At 38.1% G+C, this 20,532-nt stretch overlaps 1 protein-coding gene across 1 annotated transcript in view; it reads right to left on the minus strand.

Annotated features, from left to right (window-relative positions):
* The window catches only part of SACM1L (SAC1 like phosphatidylinositide phosphatase), a 53,371-nt gene that overhangs the window by 25,425 nt on the left and 7,414 nt on the right, over positions 1-20,532 (minus strand). The window contains exons 2-5 of the mRNA XM_050938007.1: positions 9,119-9,216; positions 6,057-6,131; positions 4,732-4,859; positions 3,307-3,456 (exon numbers count right to left, since the gene is read on the minus strand). Coding sequence (XP_050793964.1) covers positions 3,307-3,456; positions 4,732-4,859; positions 6,057-6,131; positions 9,119-9,216 — 451 coding nt within the window. The remainder of the gene's footprint in view (positions 1-3,306; positions 3,457-4,731; positions 4,860-6,056; positions 6,132-9,118; positions 9,217-20,532) is intronic.

Below are 20,532 nucleotides of genomic sequence, written 5' to 3' on the forward strand. Positions count from 1 at the left end.
AGCTGCATTCAGCAAGTTAGAAATCTCCCTGCATTTCTTCCATCCCAACGAAGCATGTTTTTAGCTAAATTAGCATTTGACCAGGATATCAGGACAACACCTGTGCTTGTTAAAAATGTTATGAAATACTGAAGGTCAGATTTAAAAGATGAGTAAGTACCACAATTACATAGGCAAATTTGGGCATCTGAGCAGCTGTCTGGTGACTTAAATGGGTAACCGGCAACAGGCATGGAGCTACCCGATTTTGCATGCACATTTATATTTTATCCCAGTTATGCACGGATAATTGCATGTGCTCATCTTTAAGCAATTTGATCCTTGACCATAAATGACAAGAACATTGGTTTTAAATCTTATTTGAATGCCAGCATCAGAACAAGTGAATGAAAGACTGATGCTTAGAGGTTATAGTGCCACTCATTGAGTCACCAACGCTACTTCCTATAGTACCCTAGGTTTGGCTGCATTCAAGTGCTGATCAGGCTTGAGAGATCTGATGGGTTCACAGTCCAGGACAGAATGGCTACAGGGCTACAAGCAGATTGTAACTATTTCAACACCTACAACACAACTGGCATCTTACATACGTTTTAAAAACGTTATATTTATATTAATATAGAGTGCTTATGACTCAAAAAGGGATATTTCAGTATCTTAGATCATTTTAAATTGGAACAGAAGATTTTTTAAACAACTAATGTGCTGGTATGTCCTTTCCTATGGTTGAAAGGATAAATACATAATGACATTTTTCTGAAACTTGGTAGATTGATTTTAAGACTAAACAATCATTACAGCTAGAGCATGTGTGTGGGAAGATGAGAAAGTACCATATCAAAATTGGCAACACAGAACAGTACCCAAACTCAGAATTCTAAGGTTCATTAACAAGCAATATGGTCTGCTGAAAATGAAATGGACATCAAGGTTTAAAAAGGGTGTGAGAATCGCTTCTCGTTCCTAGTTCTGAAAATATCCTGACAGTTAGGAGGCAATACCTTGTAAAGGAGGCTTTATAGCCTCTTCTCCCAGTTGAAAATGAGCTCCAACAGTCTCAATGGATTTTAGAAAGCACTTGTTGAATCAAAACCATGTTTAGCAGATTATGAATTCTAAGTCTTTGCAGAAGCTGAGAAAGTTCACATTCCTAAATATATCCCCTGGGGCCTTAGTGTGGCTGTGCTGTTTTGTCTTCTTTAAGATTGAAATTAAACAAACATACTAAATACTGTTTCTAACATATTAAGATAGACAGTTTTAGAATGCAAAATCCCAGGGCCAAAGGCCACAAACCCACCACTCTGTTCTGTATCCTTCCCAGTCTCTCTCCCAAACGCAAGCTCAAGTGATCTCTCTTCCACTTTTTGAAGAAGCAACCCTCGCTGTCTCTGATCCTAGTCTTAGAAACCCATCATTTTTTATCTAATTCCTTCCCACAGTGTCAAAAAAGTTACTATGCAACTTGCCACAGACAAACTCCAAACAAGTCAAGTATCCTCGAGGTTAAGAGAAGATTCAAAATGTGTACAAAATCACATAAGAGTTATTCACCCCAGAAGTAATAACATTTTCTGATGTCACACGTACACAAAATTAACTCTTGCTATTTGAGTCAGCAGTACACCTAAGTTTTGGGTTTGTGGAGTTTTGTTCTGTTCAAACGTTCCACAATATCTGGCATATTGGAGTAAGCTTTTTAATTACACTGTTTATTCTCCACAGGCTGGAGAACTGCAAACAACTATTTTTTCAATTCTTACTGTTTGAAGAGGGAAGGGAAATGGAGACAATGTTAAAACACTTGAAGTGTAACTTTTATAATTGATTATTTCACTGCAAACATTTCCTCTTGTGGTGAACTACTCTTTCCAAAAAGCAGGCCGACCATAGCCAATACTATCAAGCTGAAGATTTTACACAGCGAGCGTGACAATGTACTGGCAGCATGCTGATAGTGGAAAATACAAGCAATAGTCGCAAAACCATTTCACTAGTTTAGTTTGAAGGTGGAGAGGTAAAACCAATTTTACTATGATTTTCAGAATCAAGGGACCACTAATGGCTTTGTGAAAAGCAACTGCTATTACACTATGAACATACATATTAAACATACATACCTACCCTTTTTACAGTTTATGCATTAAATCTAATTTCACTGACAGTACCATAAACTCTTAATTTAAAAACATAAATGAGGATTTACATAAGATTAAGAACAGCTGGAAGTGCCAAGATGTCTGCGCAAGGAAGAGAGAAGATACACACAAAACCAGGAGTATTGAACTGCTTAGATGTGTAGTTCTCAGAATTCTAGTGTTGAGAAGTTGTATTTTAAGGACCTGATCCAAAACCCAGTGAAGTCTCTAGGAAGACTTCCACTGATTTCAATGGGCTTTGGAGGAGGCCCTATAAACAGTACTATTCCACAATGAAGTGTCTTAAGAGGATTAAAATATATTTTTAAAACATTTGCAAGTTTAAAAATCAAGCTGGGGAGAGACCTGTAGCTATAAGATCTACGATATTTAAACTTTATTATGAAGTTACTTGGGAACTGCATTATGGTATTTTACATCCAAATAAACACAAAAGATTACCAGCAGTGGCAGGCAGAAGAGAGAAAGGAGTTGCAGTCACTGTATATTTGTGGCGTTTGAGGCCAGCATTTTTCCTCACTTTTGGTAAGCACTCATCTACTAGCTTGCAAATCCCAAACCACTGCTGCCTGACAGATTTCATTTTCCTTTATAAAGTAATCAGGAACACCAAGCAGCCCCCAACAGAAGTTTGTAATATAAGATGACCTGAGTATGGAACATTAAGGGTGGTGGAAAGGAGGTCAGAAGCAGCAAGACATAATGACCTATGTAGGATGGCAGGAGGAAACAAAAGATAGGATAGTATACTAGTCAGCTACGAAAGTACTGATTGTTTTAAAACTGTCTTGCAACAGGTTTACCCACAGACTGTTGAGAAGTGTAATATACACAAATTTAATGCTACAGAGCCAGAAGTGCTAGGGCTCTGTTTTAGGAATGCAAAAGTTCAACATTAATTTAAAGGGGATATCTAGTTTACAAAAACAAAATGGCAAGTTTGAAAGCTAATCTACATCATAGAAACATTAAAAGGGATGAAACTGACTCTTGTCCCCTCAGGAGTTCAGTCCAGCCAGAAATTAGAATCTAAACAGACTAGTGCAGTAATCCCATCAGTTACCTGATCTATAAAATAAACCCATTACCACACATAAAACTAGTTGACAAGGAGTGGATACAAGACAGAAATCAGTGGAATCCTTACCCTCTCTAGTAGGCTCATTTCTTGGAATTCTGGACTGGTGTTGGCTAACCTTTGCAAAGTGTGCGTTAGGTCGTATGTTGTAGAGAAGTAAAATCCATCCACATTCAAGACGTGACTAAGCATTGCTAAAAAGGCTTTATTGTCCTGCAACTGTTGACAGAAAGAACAAGCAGCATTCTTATTTACTAACACCAAACTGCTCGGTTTTTTAAGTTCCCCTTTTAAAAAAGACACTGATTTTTTGCTTACCACCATGTTTTGCAAGAGTACATTTAAAAAAAAACCACACACACACACACACACCATAAAAACCCAGTACAAAAGGATACCTTGAGATCACAATTTTGAGAGAATAAAAGTAGACTGACAGTTTACAACATTAAATTGCTCCAGTACACCCTGATTCAATATGTACAATAGATGAGAGAACACTGTACTTCAGGGGGTTTGACCAATAATTACTCCTGCCCCAAAGAGTGTACAGTCAAAAAAAAAAGGCAAGTGAGAAGTTGGGGGAAAGGATACAACATTCTGGCAAGGTGATCCCAGCGTCAGGGTCATGTCTTGGTTGCAAGTTTGCCTTATTTTATTTTTAAATAGGTACTAAATTCACCTCCCATCCCACCATTCAACCCCCACGTCTTTGTTCCACAGAAATCCTCAGTTTCAGTTCCAATGAACTTACACCCATTCATTCCTCCCAACATTCAACCTCTTCCCTCCACGTAAACAGAAAGGATCAGTTCAGTGATGAACTAAGTGAGATAAATAGTTGGATGACTTAGTCAAGTAGTTTATTGTAGGTTTCATGGAAGTAGTAAAGGATTTGACATGGAGAAGGTAGTGGTTTTGTGGACCAGCTTAGGAAGGACATGCCATACATGGAGACAGTGTGGAAGAAAACACAGAGTTGGCTGTGAAAGAAATGAACAAAGAGGGTCTTAATGGGCATTGTGGGAAGAAAGAAGGGGTACAGTGTTGGGAGACATAAGAGACATGGGTTTGAACTTGATGCAGTGAGAGATGGGACCTAATGAAGGATGATTTGGTCAAAACAATAAGAAAGGCCATCTTAGAAACTGGAGGGAGGGGACAGCGAAATTGGTGTCAGGAAGGCCAGTGACACAGAGGTTGCACAATGGAGTTCGTTTGGGAATTTGAATACATAGATTTTTTCTAATTTACACTGATATAAGTAAGAACGTGCCCATGCTCATAACATTATGAATAATGCAGATGAACTACAATGCCATCAGCATTTTAAAAGAAATTGCGCAACTGCTGTAACACTCTTCCAACTATGTTTCAATCCCAGAAGACCTACATTTGAAGAGGGTTTTTTTATTATGCTAAAGATGATTAGCAATTTTCTGATGGCTTATCAGTTGTGGCTTATTTATTTTTCTTCTACCAATCTACTCCTACCTGAATATCAGTTAAGTGCAGCATGGTCTTTTTGTAGGAGAGGATGTCAAAATCAGTTGCTTTCCAGACTGCATGACTGAAACATTCACCTACTTTTTTCTTTTTTGTTATTACAATGAGATAGTTGCCTGTAAAATAAAAATGTAGAAGTCAAGAGTAGTTAGATGTAACGTGATTCAAGAAAACAAGGATAGCAAGCACAAGGCTATATACGAAAAAAATGCATGAAGAGGAAAGAGGGAGAAAAACTCCTGGAGGTTCCCCTCCTCAAGAGTTTCCTCTAAATCCCTCCATTGGAAGGAGGTTGCTCCACTCCATAGAAGACAGTCTGGACAACCCAAAATCCAGAAATGAATTAACTTTCCTGCAGATTCCCCATGGAGTTGGGTAGGGATAGAGCACAGCTTTCCAAACACCCACTGCTCCATCCCCACATGCAGATCTGAATCTGTCAAGCACACTTCAGGGTCTTGAAGAGGGAGATAGTGCAGCAGGGGCGGCCAACCCCTATTCCAGATCCAAGTACAGACAGTCCTCTCCACACACAGATCTTTTAGGGTGGGGATGCAGAAGGAGATAAGTGACTGAGCCCATCGTTTGGAGAAGCAGACTCCATCAGCAATACGTGCAATTACAATGTGTGGTAGTATTCAACAAATGAGATCCAACTTAGAACTCTCACAGAAGGTCACAGATATGCTATTTTATCCTAAAAGATAGTTGCCCTAAAGCCTCCAAAATATTAGGAAGTTTTGTTCAATTTGTCCTCTTCTTTTGTTAACTGTTGATTTTTCCTCTACATTTGGGAAGAAGTTTGAACACAGTCATTGATTAAACAACTGAATACAATGATCTCGCATCAGGGCATTCCCAAATATCTTTTTTCATGTACCAACACTATTCACTAGAAATCAAGCCTCACCAAAAAGTGTTACAGCAAATCCAGTGGCGAGGGTGAAAGCAAGAGGGGGTGGGAGAAGAGAGAGGGAGAGAATTAAACTTTTTGTAGGTTCTGTAGAAATAGATTTAAAAAGTAAGTTGACAGAATGCTCAATTAACTCCTTTTCTACAGTTAGATACTTACAATTCATAGGACATCTTCCCTTCCTTTCATTTTTAAGGATCTTTAGTTAGCTTACACAGATGACAAGTTTCATACTATAGCAACTTTTAAGAAATGATGAAAAAAGTGATTTTGTCCAACAAACGGCAATTCCAGATTTCCTTTATACATTAAAACACACATTCTCCCAGGCTTTTAGATTTCTCTAGCAATATATTTTCACCTACATTCTTTCACCAGTATAGCATTTTGTCTTCCTTACCTGCCACCAGACGGATTGTTCCCAAAATACCATATATAGGCCTTGTAACAGCTGAAGGGGGAACATCTTTCTTAACTGAAAAGCAAAAAAACAAGATGTCAAACTACATCCGTTTCATGATTATATCCCATGTAACTTTATTAAGTTGGATTTGATCATGAAGTTTCAACCACGTCGTTAATGAGTCACAATTGTGAGAGGCAATGGATTAGTTTGAAAACCTGCTGGGAAAGAATTTAAAATTAGGAAATGAAAGTTTTCTATTATGTTTAATCAACAAGAACCATTCTAACTGAAGAAATTCAGGCTCATTTATAGGACAGTCTAGCGGGGTGGCTCAGCAGCAGCACACTGTCCTGCCAGCAGCAAGGAGTTTCTTGTTTTGAACCAAACTCCAGGTGTTAAGGTCCCAAGACCAGCCATAAGCCACAATACCTGGCCTCCCCACCTCTGCAGCATCTCCTGCAGCATCTCAGTCCAATTCCGCACTGAGCAACAGGGCCAGACATGCAGTCTGAATTGTGTTTAAGTTTAAGGCCAGCTCTTCAAGGCAAAGACTACTAAGAGCTGTACAGGTGTGGTAAAGAATATAATGTCCTGAATGATAGGTAGAGGGGAAAAAATGCAGCTTACAAAAGTGCTTCAGTATTATACTTTTATCATCCATAGATTTAGGGGTCACTATGAGCACCATCAACAAAAAGTTTTAAACCAGGCTTGTTCGTCATCCTAGATTTAAGTCACAACTAAGTGCCCCAACAGAGTTTGAAGAATGGAGAAAGATGGGACTAGATTATTCATTGGGTTACATGCCAATGAAATTATAAAAATAGCTGCTGGGACAACAAAATACCTTGGCTTGAAGAGTTTAAATGTTAATGAAACACCAGCATTAAGAAAAAATGGCAGACAACAGAAACCTGGGAAGAGTAATCCATACAGCTCTGAAGGAGTAAGAGTTATTCCAGTACTATAATATTTCAAGAGGATGAGAGCGCTAATCTTATACAAAAATACTGTAAGATTTACAGTCCAAATTTAGTTGGAAAAGAGGTTTTAATTTAATTTTCCTCAGTGAGAGAAAGGAGATTCCCTTCATATTAGAATCTGTGTAAGTATTCTAGCAGCTCCTCTCAGTAAGATAGCATGTGAGTTCACTTTTAACATCCTATTTTCCGAAGTTCACGGCTCAGCATTAAATGGTTTGTTTCAAGCTGCAATTTAGTATAAGGCCTTCACCTGGGAAACAACTTGTGTGTTTGGTAAAACTACACAAATTTGCAAAAATAAAATGTTAAGTTATGACCATAGCACAGAACTATCAAACAATTCAAACTGTAGCCTTGTAATAGCCTCATGAAAAAGCTGAAAAAAAAAAGTTAAAAAAAAATCACCAAGTATATTTTGGCCAAGTTCATAGATTCCAAAGTCAGAATGGACCACTGTGATCATCTAGTCTGACCTCCTGTATAAGGTAGGCATAGAACTTCCCCAAAATAATTCCTAGAGCAGTTCTTTTACAAAAACATCCAATATTGATTTAAAAGTTACCAGTTCATACTTGGTAAATTGTTCCAAGGGTTAATTGTCCTCACTGTCAAAAATTTACACCTTCTTTCCGATCTGAGTTTGTCTAGCTTCAACGTCCAGCCACAGTATCGTGTTATACATTTCTCTGTCGCACTGATGAGCCCATTATTAAATATTCATTCCTTGAGTGGATACTTGTGGACTGTACTCAAGTCACCCCTTAACCTTCTCCTTGTTAAGCTGAATAAATTGAGCTCTTGGAAGTTACAAGAGCACGTTTGCACGACATTCATCATTCCTGTGCTTGAGTCCTGATGGTGGCATCAGTCCTACTTAGCATGACTAAGTCAACATTTCAAACATTTCAGCCATACAATTATCAAAAAATGAGAGTGGGCACCCCAAATCAGTTGTTATGCATAAGGCTACGATTTAGTCACAGGAGGTGATGGCAGTCAAGGATTTCAGGACTTGACCGGAAACTCTGACTTCTTCCACTTAAGCTGTCAACAGCTAAAGCTGGGGCTGGAGGCAGGACTCTGTGCCCCTGCCTTGCAACTAGGGCTGGATGGCTGGAATGAAGACCTTGCAGCCAGCCCCATGGCTTCTGCCAGGGGCTGCATGTCCCAGCCCCGCAGTGTCCCAGGGCTGTGCGCCCTCCCTCACCCCAGCTGTGGTGCCAGGGCTTGGCCGGGGCTGCAGCCAGGGCCGCGCACCCCTATTCTGCAGCGATGGCCAGCTCCAGAGCGGTGCGCTGTGCCCCGCTGCGGCCACTGGAGCCAAGGCTGTGCCGCCCGCCATGGCTGGGGGCTTGGCCTGTCGGTCGCCCCCCCATCATGAGACTCCATTCCTCCCCACTACTTAGCCCTGCCCCCTGCTATTTTAAGTAAAGTCACAGACAGGTCATGGGCTCTGAATTTTTATTGCTCGTGACCTGTCCATGACTTTTACTAAAAATAACCATGACAAAATCTTAGCTTTAGTTATGCACCATATATTTTCACCACACATTTTTAATACACACAGCTACATAACCACAAAGAACCTTAAAATTATCTTCCAATAAAAATTATATGTTGAGCTGCACAAATAAATATCAACCAATACTTTAAAATGTTAATTTTTACTGAAAATAATCAAAAATCCTTTGGCACATTTTGGATTTCTGCTATTACAAATTAATATCCAGTCCACAAAGGAGAAAAAAAAAACTCTCAACATCATGGGTGAGATGAAAAGAGACTTAAGATACCACAATAATTAATATCTCCTGTCTGTGTGTTCCATTCTGTGCATCTGAAGAAGTGGGCTGTAGCTCACGAAAGCTCATGCTGAAATAAATTTGTTAGTCTCTAAGGTGCCACAAGTACTCTTGTTCTTTTTGCGGATACAGACTAACACAGCTGCTACTCTGAAACAATAATTAACGTGGCTATTCAGTAAGCTATCCAAAGAACCATGACATTAAGCTTTGAAGTAGTATTGTCACTGTACTTTTTAATCGACTAGCCTAGTGCTGGTGAGAAGCATACCTGTAAGAGTGACCTCTGTGGAGACTCTGTCAATGGCAAGAACATCATCTGCTCCATCATCACAAGCCTCCACGTAAAACTTCTCTGGTGTTATGTGCCTTTAAAAGAAATTAAGAGCTATGAGTAAAATAAACTAGACTTGCCATGCAAGTTCCATATTTAGTTATAAACAGCTGGGCAGCCAGTTATGGCTTTTTCCTAACTGCTGAACAAATTTTAAATAATTGTTGACTGAAAACAGCTGTACACCACTCATTTATTTTGCAAAGCACTAACTGGAAATATGAACCTGAGAGTTTTAATTGCTGAATGCAAAATTCCTGGCTTGTTTAACACCAGGGAAATAACTCTACTGTAAGTGAAAAATATGAAAATTTCTTGATGAATGTTTCCTTAAATAAGCTTTAATTTAAAAAAGGAAAATTAAAATGTGATTCATTTCATTAGTTCACATGGGCTACGTACAAAATCTTAGGAACCTGACAGAGTTCAAGCTATGACAAACAAAACTACCATTTTATTGAACAATTATTAATACAGTAACAATTCATGTACCACAAAAGTGCACATTTTGCAGATTTCAGACAGAGAGAGGAAGACTGACACATTAAAGTTCATTTTCTGCTAAGAAAGCTTTCTGAAAGATGCCTGTAAAAATCCACTAAAAAACTAATTTATGTCATAATCATAACCCAAAACAGCAGAAGGCAATTCCAGGAAGAGTACATTGCACCAGACGTACTTTAAGACTGGCACTTTCCAGACTGCTAGCAAGATCTCTGCTTCGGGTGACATATGTCCACAATATCCAAAGCATTATACAAATAAACAATTTCAACACCTGTCATCCTGTTCTGGCTCCATACTTACTTTTCTTTGGATAAATCCTTTGCAGAATATAGGCATTTTTAAGACTAGTAGTTTAAAAGAAACAAAGACCTAATTAAACAAACAAATGCCTAAAACAGAACATAGCTATGGAGGCTGACTGTCCAAAGCCATATTCCAATTGGATAGTTGAGGACATCAGAGCTGTACACCAGTGCCAGTGGTACACTGAAGAGGAGAATCCCTCATCTATTACATTAACTGGATAAAGATATGGGGAATTATTTTTACTAATCTTTCTCCCTCATTCCCTTCTTGCAGGATTGCTTCTACTACACAGCTTTGTCTAGTCAAATTTTAAGTGCCTCATGTGATGGTGAAAGTTGAATCATTTCTTGGGCAACTCTTTCACAGGCTAATCATTAGGATCTTTCCCCAATTTCCCCTCCTCCAATTAAACCTTGCTTTTCTTAATGTTGTTGCTATATTGTCATTACACCTCAAGGCTTTAAATTAATTTAGAAGAAAGAAGTAAAGGAGATTTTTAACCTCTAGATAAAGAATATCAAAATGCCCCTTGGAAACTTCATAGCTTTCTCTCTGATTTAGTTTCCTGGTTCTAATTTTTCTAATAATATCAGAATGGACAATATTTCTACATATGTAAGGCTATTTTTAAAGAGACATCATCAACTTAAAAATGTATCCACTGTTAAAATGGAAAATTAACAAATTTTCTTCGTCCTCTAGACTGTAAGCTCTTTTGAGGGCAAGGATAATTCTTTCTGTTGTGTGCAGTTTAGCACAATGAACCCCTAAATTCTCATAAGGGTCTTCAAGGCCTACTATCATAATTAAGTTTTCATCACCATACTTTGTGCATTTGACAGCATTTTATCTTGGTATATTTCACTGAATATTACACCTCTCCTCCTGCCCTTCAAAGGGGTTTCATCACTAATACCAGCAGCAGCAGAGTTTAAACTGAACAAGTGAAACACAACTGTTTGCAGCCAGAGAGGAGAAGATATGGGTGTCAGCATGTTTCGTAGCGCTGATTTCAAGTCATCTCAAAAGACAAATGGGGAGCAGAAAAACCCTTATTTTTTTAAAAGAAGCATTCTTTTTAAAGAAGCAAGCCAGGACACCAAGGAGTTCTATTTGGAAACTGAATTTCTAAAAAAATCAAGTTAAAAAAAAATTAAGATTACAGCATTCCTTTAAGAGAAAATGACATTTATTTTACTTAGCACAACATTCTGAAGTTTTACACAATTGACCTATGAGGAAAGACATAGCCAAATATATAAGTCATGGCTAAGCAACAATGAAGGAGGAAGAGGTTAAATTTTAAGTCTAACAATATTTAAAAGGATGTAGATACCGATGAAGGAAAAATACAGGGTGAAACAAGTTTTGGATTTTTTTTTTAAAGTGAGAAAATTAAGAAAAAATAGTATAAGGTGAAAAGCTTTCTGAGCATGTTGTGTATCAACCTGTGAACTGTCTCCCAAATAATGTGATGGAAGCCTCATTTTTTCAGAGCCCTCAAAACTAGAATTGACGATACACCAACATACAACAGAATCCTGTGCTGGCAGAGTAATGGACTCTCTAGATGGCCTAATTAGGAGTCTTCCATCTATAATTTCTATGATCAATATTTAAACACTCTGGCTTGCACAATATCAACAGCATGGACATAGCTTTATGTCATGTCAAATATCTTTTCAGCTATATAGCCACTGACAGTGCAAGGCTCAGAAATTAAATACTCTAGTTAAGACCCTTATTCTCAAATACTTATTAATAGCTTGTAGGGTGACAAATGTTCATTTATAATGTGAGCTTTTGGTTTACTGCACTCAGCAAGATGGTTAAATCTTTCTTTTAAATGGAGTTTATCTTTAATTATTCTAACAATACTGTATCAACTGCAAAGTGCTAATAATGATAATGTACTTCTAAATCACACACAAACACTACATTAAAAGATTAAAGGTTACAAAATTCAGAGTTAGGAAATGAAAAGCCAGAATTAAAATTGCCTGTGCAATCTTAACTTGGCCCTCTTGCATTAGTTATAGAATATACTATTCCCCTCACCAATTCTCTGCCCAGCTCTTAATCCTCTAGCAAAGCCATTCACTGCCTTCAAGTCCCAGTCTCCTTACCTACTACGTACTAGTCTCCACCAAAACTTGAGTCCCTGTTCTCTCCCCCACTCCCATTAGCCTCAAGTCCCAGGTTCCACATACCGTACAGCTTTGTTCCAATGTACCCCCTCTGCCCCTCACTCAGATGGCTCTTGCCTCCTGTGCATTAGCATCAGACAACTTCCTCCTCCCTGGGCTCAGCAGGGGCTGGAGATGCAGCCACAGAGCACAGGAAAGAGTCGTCCTGTTCTCAGTTCAGGTACTTGGACTCAGCATGGCCTGCAGCAGTCCAGAGCTGCTACTGCAGGGAAAGCTGACACTACAGTCAGAGCTTAGCAGTTCAGTGCTGATGGAATCTTTGGGACATTTGGCTGCTAAAAATCTAAGAACTCTGATTTTTTAAAGGTGTATAACTTGGCCAAATTTAGGCAGATTTTCATGAGGACAAAAGGCACATCTCTGACAAAAGAACAAAATTTCAGGCCCCTGCTCCAAAGCACTTAAGGAAAAAAAAAAAATCACCAAAATTTAACACTGGCAAAACAATGTATTTTCTCCTAACCTCATTCTTAGAAACTTCTTAACTGTTTTGGCTGAAATTTTCCAAAATCAGCCTCAGGCAGACACCTGGCATGGCAAATATCAGCCCAAATGGTTAAAAACTGACAAAAAAGTAATAAGCTGCTTAAAACATGGTCTTACATGAAAGCATCTGACAGCCTTAATAGGCGGTGCATCTAGTCCAGTGGTTCTCAAACTGGGGGTCAGGACTCCTCCGGGGGTCACAACATTATTACATGGGGGGGCTGTGAGCTGTCAGCCTCCAACCCAAACCCTGCTTTGCCTCCAATATTTATAATGGTGTTAAATATATTTAACAAGTGTTTTTAATTTATAAGGGGGGTTAGACTCAGAGGCTTGCTATGTGAAAGGGCTCACTAGTACAGAAGTTTGAGAACCACTGCACTAGCCCCACCTATAATTAAAATGAAAGAGCATCCAAAAATTGAGACAGAATCGCACATTCCATCCTCTGAAGGAACAGCATTCTTGTATATCTAGTCTACAGAGCTAGCCTGTCTGCTTGTATATCTTTTCTTATGGGTTTGATATTGTTTGTTTTATTATAATAGATTTATTCTTGAGTATTTTGGCTGTAATGTAAGTAACCCGAAGACCACATCCTGTTGAGCTAAAGCAAGTTAGCATACATACGTTTGGGATCTTTAGCCTAGGTAAGCGATGATGAGCTAAAGCATAGTGTGTCTGTGTCTGTGTGAGTGAGAGAGAGACCTGAAGTGAGGATGTATTAAAGCAAGGTGGCATAGACAGGGGACTGGCTAAATTCAAGCCCTCTACAAACTTAACAAAGAACTTGGAAATAACCAGTTAGGCCAGAAACATCAGATGTGAGACTGAGCTAGTAGTTATTACAATGTATGAATACGTCACACAGACATATGAACATGCCAGACTATAGAGTAAGTGTGCCCTGATATTCTGAGGGTGAGGAAATTAAGTTTGGACATGGAAGGAGGCACATAGTGCTCAGGCTCTATAAAGGAGGGCAACTCACCATGTTAGTTTTAGTTCGTATTTTTTCCATTCTTAAACTAGTTTAGTCAAACTTTAAGTTAACTTTTGTAGGTTTTCCTTTAGCTTTTTACCACTCTTAGCTTCTCTTAAGTTCTTCACCTCCCACTCAAGAATTGAGGAACTTGGATCATTGGACTCTTTGGGATGCAGAGGCAAGGCTGGTCCTCTGTCTATTACCACCAGGTTATCAAGGAAGGGTGCAAGTATGTTAATCTGGAAGCTTTACTGTATAATATACCATATGTACCTCTAGAACAATATTACTGCCTTTGTAATTCTGATTATTTTTCCATTTGATTGCTATTCCATTTATCTCAATACAAGTCTTTAAGGCTGTACTTTGTTCTCAGTGTAATGTCCTTGTCATACATCCTGAGGATCCTTGAAAACTGTGTAACCTGGTTCTGGGACAAGAACCTTACCTTATGATCAGATTAACTGGCAAGCCTATAAAAACAACAATATTAACCTCCTAAAATCAGGCAAAGTATTAAAATCTGGATTATGACACATGATGTTTATCATATGCACATAAAAAAATACTGCACATGCTCATTTTAATGTGAGCAAGAATTACATATATCAGCCACTATGGAGATGAAGGGGATTATTCACTGTCGTCAGGGATCAGAGGTATTTGGTTGTGCTTATACTAAAAACAATTGAAGCAGTCAGTGTTGAAAATCCATCAGATCCATATTCTACTTGTAATTCAAAAATATGAAAGGAAATAGACTTCCCAGAAAATAAGATTCAGAACTTCTGACTAACTTCCACATTCAAGCCAAACTCAACTTTCCCATGATCTCCATATTTTTCATTTGTATCTCAGAATTCTACACAGCCATGCTCAGTTACCCCATCTGATTAGCAGACTGCATCAAGAAATTAACAAGACGTCAGTGCAGCTCAACAGAAGGAATATGTCCAACAGTCTTGACTTCAACTAAATGAGCAGCATTAAACCAATGCTCCAATCTCTGCTGCTCAATAGTTAAAAAAAAAAAACAAAAAACGAGAACACACACACAAAAGCATGGAGACTAAAAATCAGAGAATGCTTTCAACAATCTTGGCTTAAAGAGCACAAAGAAGAAAATACAGGGGAACCACCACCAAAATCAAGTCCTTTGGTTTGTTTCTTCAGTTCAGACACTATCATGGCTATGAAATAGTGCAGAGCTGGAACTTCATTGTGGGTAGGTACATGTAAATGAATACAGTATTAAGATAGGAAAAAAAGTAAAAATTACTCAGCTCACATCAAAATTCTCCACACTCCCAGATAGAAGTCAAGACCTCACTCCCACACACAAAAATATACTTACTTGAAGTCTTCACTGAATAGTTGAGTGACTGGTCCATTTGAGACTAAAAGTCTATTATATTTTTATAGTATAACTTGTAAGAGCCATATTTTTCAGGTATTTAGTATGTACCAGGAGGCTATAAATCATATTTTAAATTCAAACTGTTTTTGCATATGTGTACTGTGAAGAAAGTAGTATGTCTGTGCAAGTGGCAGTTAAAAGTATCTTTAGAGAATGTATACATATTTTGGAACTATATGGCAGATACATGTTACAAAAAAAAAAAAAATCACGTGTAATAAGGATTCCTTCTCTTCCTGAGTGCAACTCAGCTTTACCACAGTTTTCTATATTTGAAGAATCTCAGTTGATGATATATGAGTTTCTTCATAAATATTCATTGAAGTAGAACATTTTGGTTATCAAATAGCCATTTATGTTTTCTATTCACGGAATAAGTTGCTCAGAGCATCATTTTTCTGTTTTTAGAACTTATGGCAGCTTTTGCTACTTCTATTAATAGCTTAAAAAGGAAACAGAAGTGAACTTAACCTTAAGAAGTGTTAGAATTCTCTGCTTACACAACTAAGCGTCCAGATCAAGTTCTAATGTAATAAAACAAGAAAGGTGAAATGTGATTCAAGTACTGCAGCTTAGGTATGCGAGTATTTTAGAAATTAAGTGCAATATTTTCTCATTTGTAGTTTGAATATTTGCTTTGTACAAAGCTGATAAGCGCAGAGGAGCCCACAGGTGAGATAATATCATCCTCAGGGATGAATTTATGTATTTCCTAGTACAGAAGATAGGAAAGAAGTTGGTGAAGTACAGATAGACGCTAGTAAGGAATAGCCAGTCAAACAAAATAGAGTCCCATTTAAAATATAATAATGAAGGCAAAAAACTGAATATTGACAAAATGTGTAAGTGCTTATATACAAATTATCGAAATCTAAAAATATTAAGATGGGTGAATTAGAGTGCCTGGCATTACATGAGTGTATTGATATAAAAGGCATCAGAGAAACATGGTGAATGAGGATAATCAATGGAATATGATAATATCAGGGTATAAATATATAGAAATGATAGAGTAGGTCACACTGGTAGGGGGTGACATTAAATGCTAAAGAAAGCAGAGTCAAATAAGGAAAAAAAAAATCTTATATGAAACAAACTATACCATAGGATCTCTATGGATAGATGTTCTATGACAGAATAAAAAAAGAGTATAGCAATAGGACTATACTACCAACCACCTGAACAGGATGATGACAGTGACTTTGAAATGCTAAGAGGTTAAGCAGGCTACTAAAGCTGAAAGTGCAATAATAGTGGATTATTTCAGCTATCCTCATATTGACAGGGCACGGTGCAGAGATAAAATTGCTAGTCACCATAAATGACTGCTTCTTGGAGCAGCTAATCCTGGAACCCCCAAGGGGACAGGTAATCCTTCATTTAGTCCTAAATGGAGCACAGGATCTGGTCCAAGAGGTAACTATAGCTGAACCACTCGGTAATAGAGACTATAATGTAATTAAGTTTAACATCCTTATAGAGAGAAATACAAACCACACACACACACACACACACACACACAAAAAAGGGGAACTTCAAAACACAAATGATGCTGCTCACTGAATGGAAATGGAAAGGAACTGTTGCAAGGGTAAATGCTTGAAGCTGCAAGAGGCTATTTAAAAACACCATAATAGAGTTCAGACTATACGTATACCCCAAATCATAAAAGACAAGAGGACCGAAAGAATGCCACCATGGCTAAACAGCAGAGTAATCGAGGTCATCAGAGGCAAGAAAGCATCCTTTAAGATTTGGAAGTCCAATCATAGCAAGGATTAATAGGAAGATGCACAAACTCTGGCAGGTTAAGAGTAGAAGTATAATAAGGCACATCAAGAAAGTAAGTTGCTTCTCAAATTCTAAGAATGAAAAAACTAATGGTAAGAATCTTTAAGTACATCAGAAGCAAGAAGTCTGCCAAACATGCAATGGAGCCACTAAAAGAGAAAGGTGCTAAAGGAGCACACAAGGCCATTACAGAAAAGCTAAGTGAATTCACTGCAATGGTCTTCACTGCAGAGGCTGTGGGGAAGATACCCAAAAAGGATAGCTCTGATGTGGGTAACAAATCTGAAGTACTGTCCCACAGTGATGCATAAATAGAATAAGTTTTGAACAAATTATTAAATTAAGTAGAAGTCAGTCAACAGGAGCAGATGGTATTCACTCCAATTCTGTAGGAATTCATATATAATATTGTAGAACTACTAACTGTAGCATATAACCCACCACTGAAACAAGCCTCTGTACTAGGTGACTGGAACGTGGCTAATATACCATCATTTATAAAAAGGGACTCGAGAGGAGATCCTGGCAATTACAGATCTGAGGATCTAACTTTAATACTGGGCAAACTGGTAGAAACTATAGTCAAGAACAGAATGATTAGACACATAGATAAACACGATTTGCTGGAGAAGAGTTAACAAGGCTTTTGTGAAGGCAAGTCATGCTTCACCAATCTATGAGAATTATTTGAGGGTGTCAATATGCATGCGGGTAAGGGTGATCCAGTTAAAATACTGTACTTGGATTTTCAGATAGCCATTGACAAGGTCTCTCATCAAATGCTCTAAAGCAAAGTAAAGAGTCATGAGATAAGTGGGAAGTCCTCTTGTCAATCAGTGACAGGTTAAAAGACAGGAAACAAAGGGTAGGAATAAAATGGTCAGCTTTCATAATGCTCTCTCCATTGTAAACAGCAAGATTCCCCAAGGATCTGTACTGGGACCTGTGCTGTTCAACTTTTTCATTAATGATCTCAAAAAGGAGTGAAGAGGTATAGTCTGCAGATGTCATCTTGAATAATTTTCTAAGTCCAAAGATAACCGCAAAGAGTTACAGAGGGATCTTACAGAACTGGGTGACTGTGCAACAAAATGACAGATGAAATTTAACATTGATAAGTACGAAGTAATGCATATTGGGAAAAATAATCCCAACTACACATATGTAATGATGAGTGCTAACAGCTAATTTAGAACCGAAGAAAAGATCTTGGAGTCACTGTGCATAGTTCTCTAAAAACTTCAGATCAATGCACAACAACAGTCAAAAAGGCTAACAAAACAATAGAAAATAATGCCACCATGGAAATCCAGTGTGTGCTCACACCATGAATACGGTGTCCAGTTCTGGTGGTTCCATCTCAAAAAGGAGATACAGAGCAAGGGTTCTCAAACTCAGGTTGGGACCCATCAGGGGGTCACAGTTATTACATAGAGGGTCACAAGCTGCCAGAACTCCACCCTAAACCTCACTTTGCCTCCAGCATTTATAATGGTGTTAAATATATTAAAAAGTGCTTTTAAATTTACACGGGGGAGAAGGATATGTCACACTCCTAGGCTTGCTATCTGGAAGGGATCACCAATACTAAAGCCTGAGAACCATAGATATAGAGGAACTGGAAAGGCACAATGATAATCGTGAGTATGGTATGTCTTCAATATAAAGACAGACTAAAAAGATTAGACCTGTTCATTTTAGAAAAAAAATGATTAAGGGGGGAAATATGATAGAGGTCTATAAAATCATGAATGGTGTGGAAAAAGTGAATAGAGAAGTGTTATGTATTAACCCTTTCACGATACAAAAGCCAAGGATCACGCAATAAAATTAACAGACAGCAGGTTTAACACAAATAAGAGGAAGCACTTTTTCTACACAGCATACAATTAACCTGTGGGATGTTGTGATGGCCAAAAGTATAATTAGGTTAAAAAAATAGATAAGAAGGATAGCCCCATCAATGGCTATTAGCCAAGATCATCAGGGATGCAACCCCATGCTCAAATGACCCTAAGCCTCTGACTACCAGAAGCCAGGAAGTGAATACAGGGGTGGATCATTCCAACAGCACTATTCTGTACACTCCCACAAAGCTCAGGTACAGACCACTGTTGGAGACAGGATACAGGGCCAGACGAACCATTGGTCTGACCCAGTATGGCAGTTCTTTGTAATTTCACATGCTGAGTTTGAGGGTGGTAATGTGCATTGTGGAGAAGAAAAAAAAAAAAAACACTAAAAACCAATTACACACAGAGTTTTAATTATGTTGATTTTACTGAAAAGAGTATTGGTGTTTTCTGATAAAAAGAGAGGCATGATGAGTTTTGCTCTTTTATGCTATGACAACAATTAAAGAAAGCACTGTATTCAAGATTACTTAAGAATCCTTTTACCCTTCAATGCCCAAATCTTTACTTCAGTAACTGATGTATATCATAATGCTTAACATTACTCTAATGCAGGAAACTCCTCAAATATTGCCATCCTCTAAATATTGCAATACAAATAAAATCAAAAGCACATCTTCTATGCAGTAAGGTATACATTGTACTCAAAATAGCATCAAGATGCACTCTCAGAATGGGGACAAACAGAGATGTTATGTTTACACAGCACTTTGAAGATGTACAATTTTAAGTATTAGGAAGTATAAGCATGTTATTTCAACACTGCACAATTCCCAGATATTCCAAGTTAACAGGTGTTCTAATTAAACATTAGGAACACTTGTTTATCTACAGGCTCTCTCCCTATTTGGGTATTCCATTTAATAAGAGTAGTAACCTACAGTAGTTTCCAGGGACAGCGGAGGAGGCGGCAAAAGAAAAGTAGTAAAGTATACAGTCCCCAAAAGTCTCTAGTATCAAGCTAGTGGAACTAAGTGTAAAGAAAAGCCAGCCACACAACAAAAGTGCTACTTACATATTTTAAATTAAAATTTGTATTTAGTCCAATAAAAGTCACATTTAACATTCAAGTATTTCTTGCTCAAGTTGTATCTTCCTCAGCCCTGGGTCCCAGTAGTACTATGATTACCACTTACTTATCTTTAGCAAGAAAGAGATGCAGGCAGCTTTCCTCCATTGATACTAATGTCACCCTGCAGGCAGGCTATAATTATCTGACATGTATTTCCAATAAACTAACTGCCATTCTAAAGAGACTTATAGTTGTTACTAGATGCTGGTTCACTAAGTACTTTCAGAAATATGGAAGTCTAGTGTGTGTAGAAAAGGGAAAGATGAGGTTAGGACCAAAGCCTGAAAAATCCACTTATCACTGGCAAGTGACCAGTTTTCCCTGGCAAACACAGGGACTTAAGCCAACTTCTGCAGAAATTGCAAATCAAGTTCCTTGCACTTGAAACTGAAGAAAAACTTCCAAACGTGAACCAAAATAAAAAAGGATAAATATTATGAGAGTCTGCAGACTTTGGAAGGAGACACATATTAACCAAGCTGATCAGTTTCACTGCTACTACCCCCAAGGTTCTGAATCATGGCAAGAATCATGTTGACTTCATGCTGCCCCTGTTTGAGAAAGCTCAGCTGAGGCAGGTACTGGAGTTTTAGGATAAACAGACCTTAAAAAGTGACTACAGGAGGGTAATGTAATAGATACCACTTCTCCCCAGTTCACCTCTGAA

This window comes from Gopherus flavomarginatus, chromosome 2, assembly GCF_025201925.1.
Source record: "Gopherus flavomarginatus isolate rGopFla2 chromosome 2, rGopFla2.mat.asm, whole genome shotgun sequence".
Taxonomy (NCBI): Eukaryota; Metazoa; Chordata; order Testudines; family Testudinidae; genus Gopherus; species Gopherus flavomarginatus.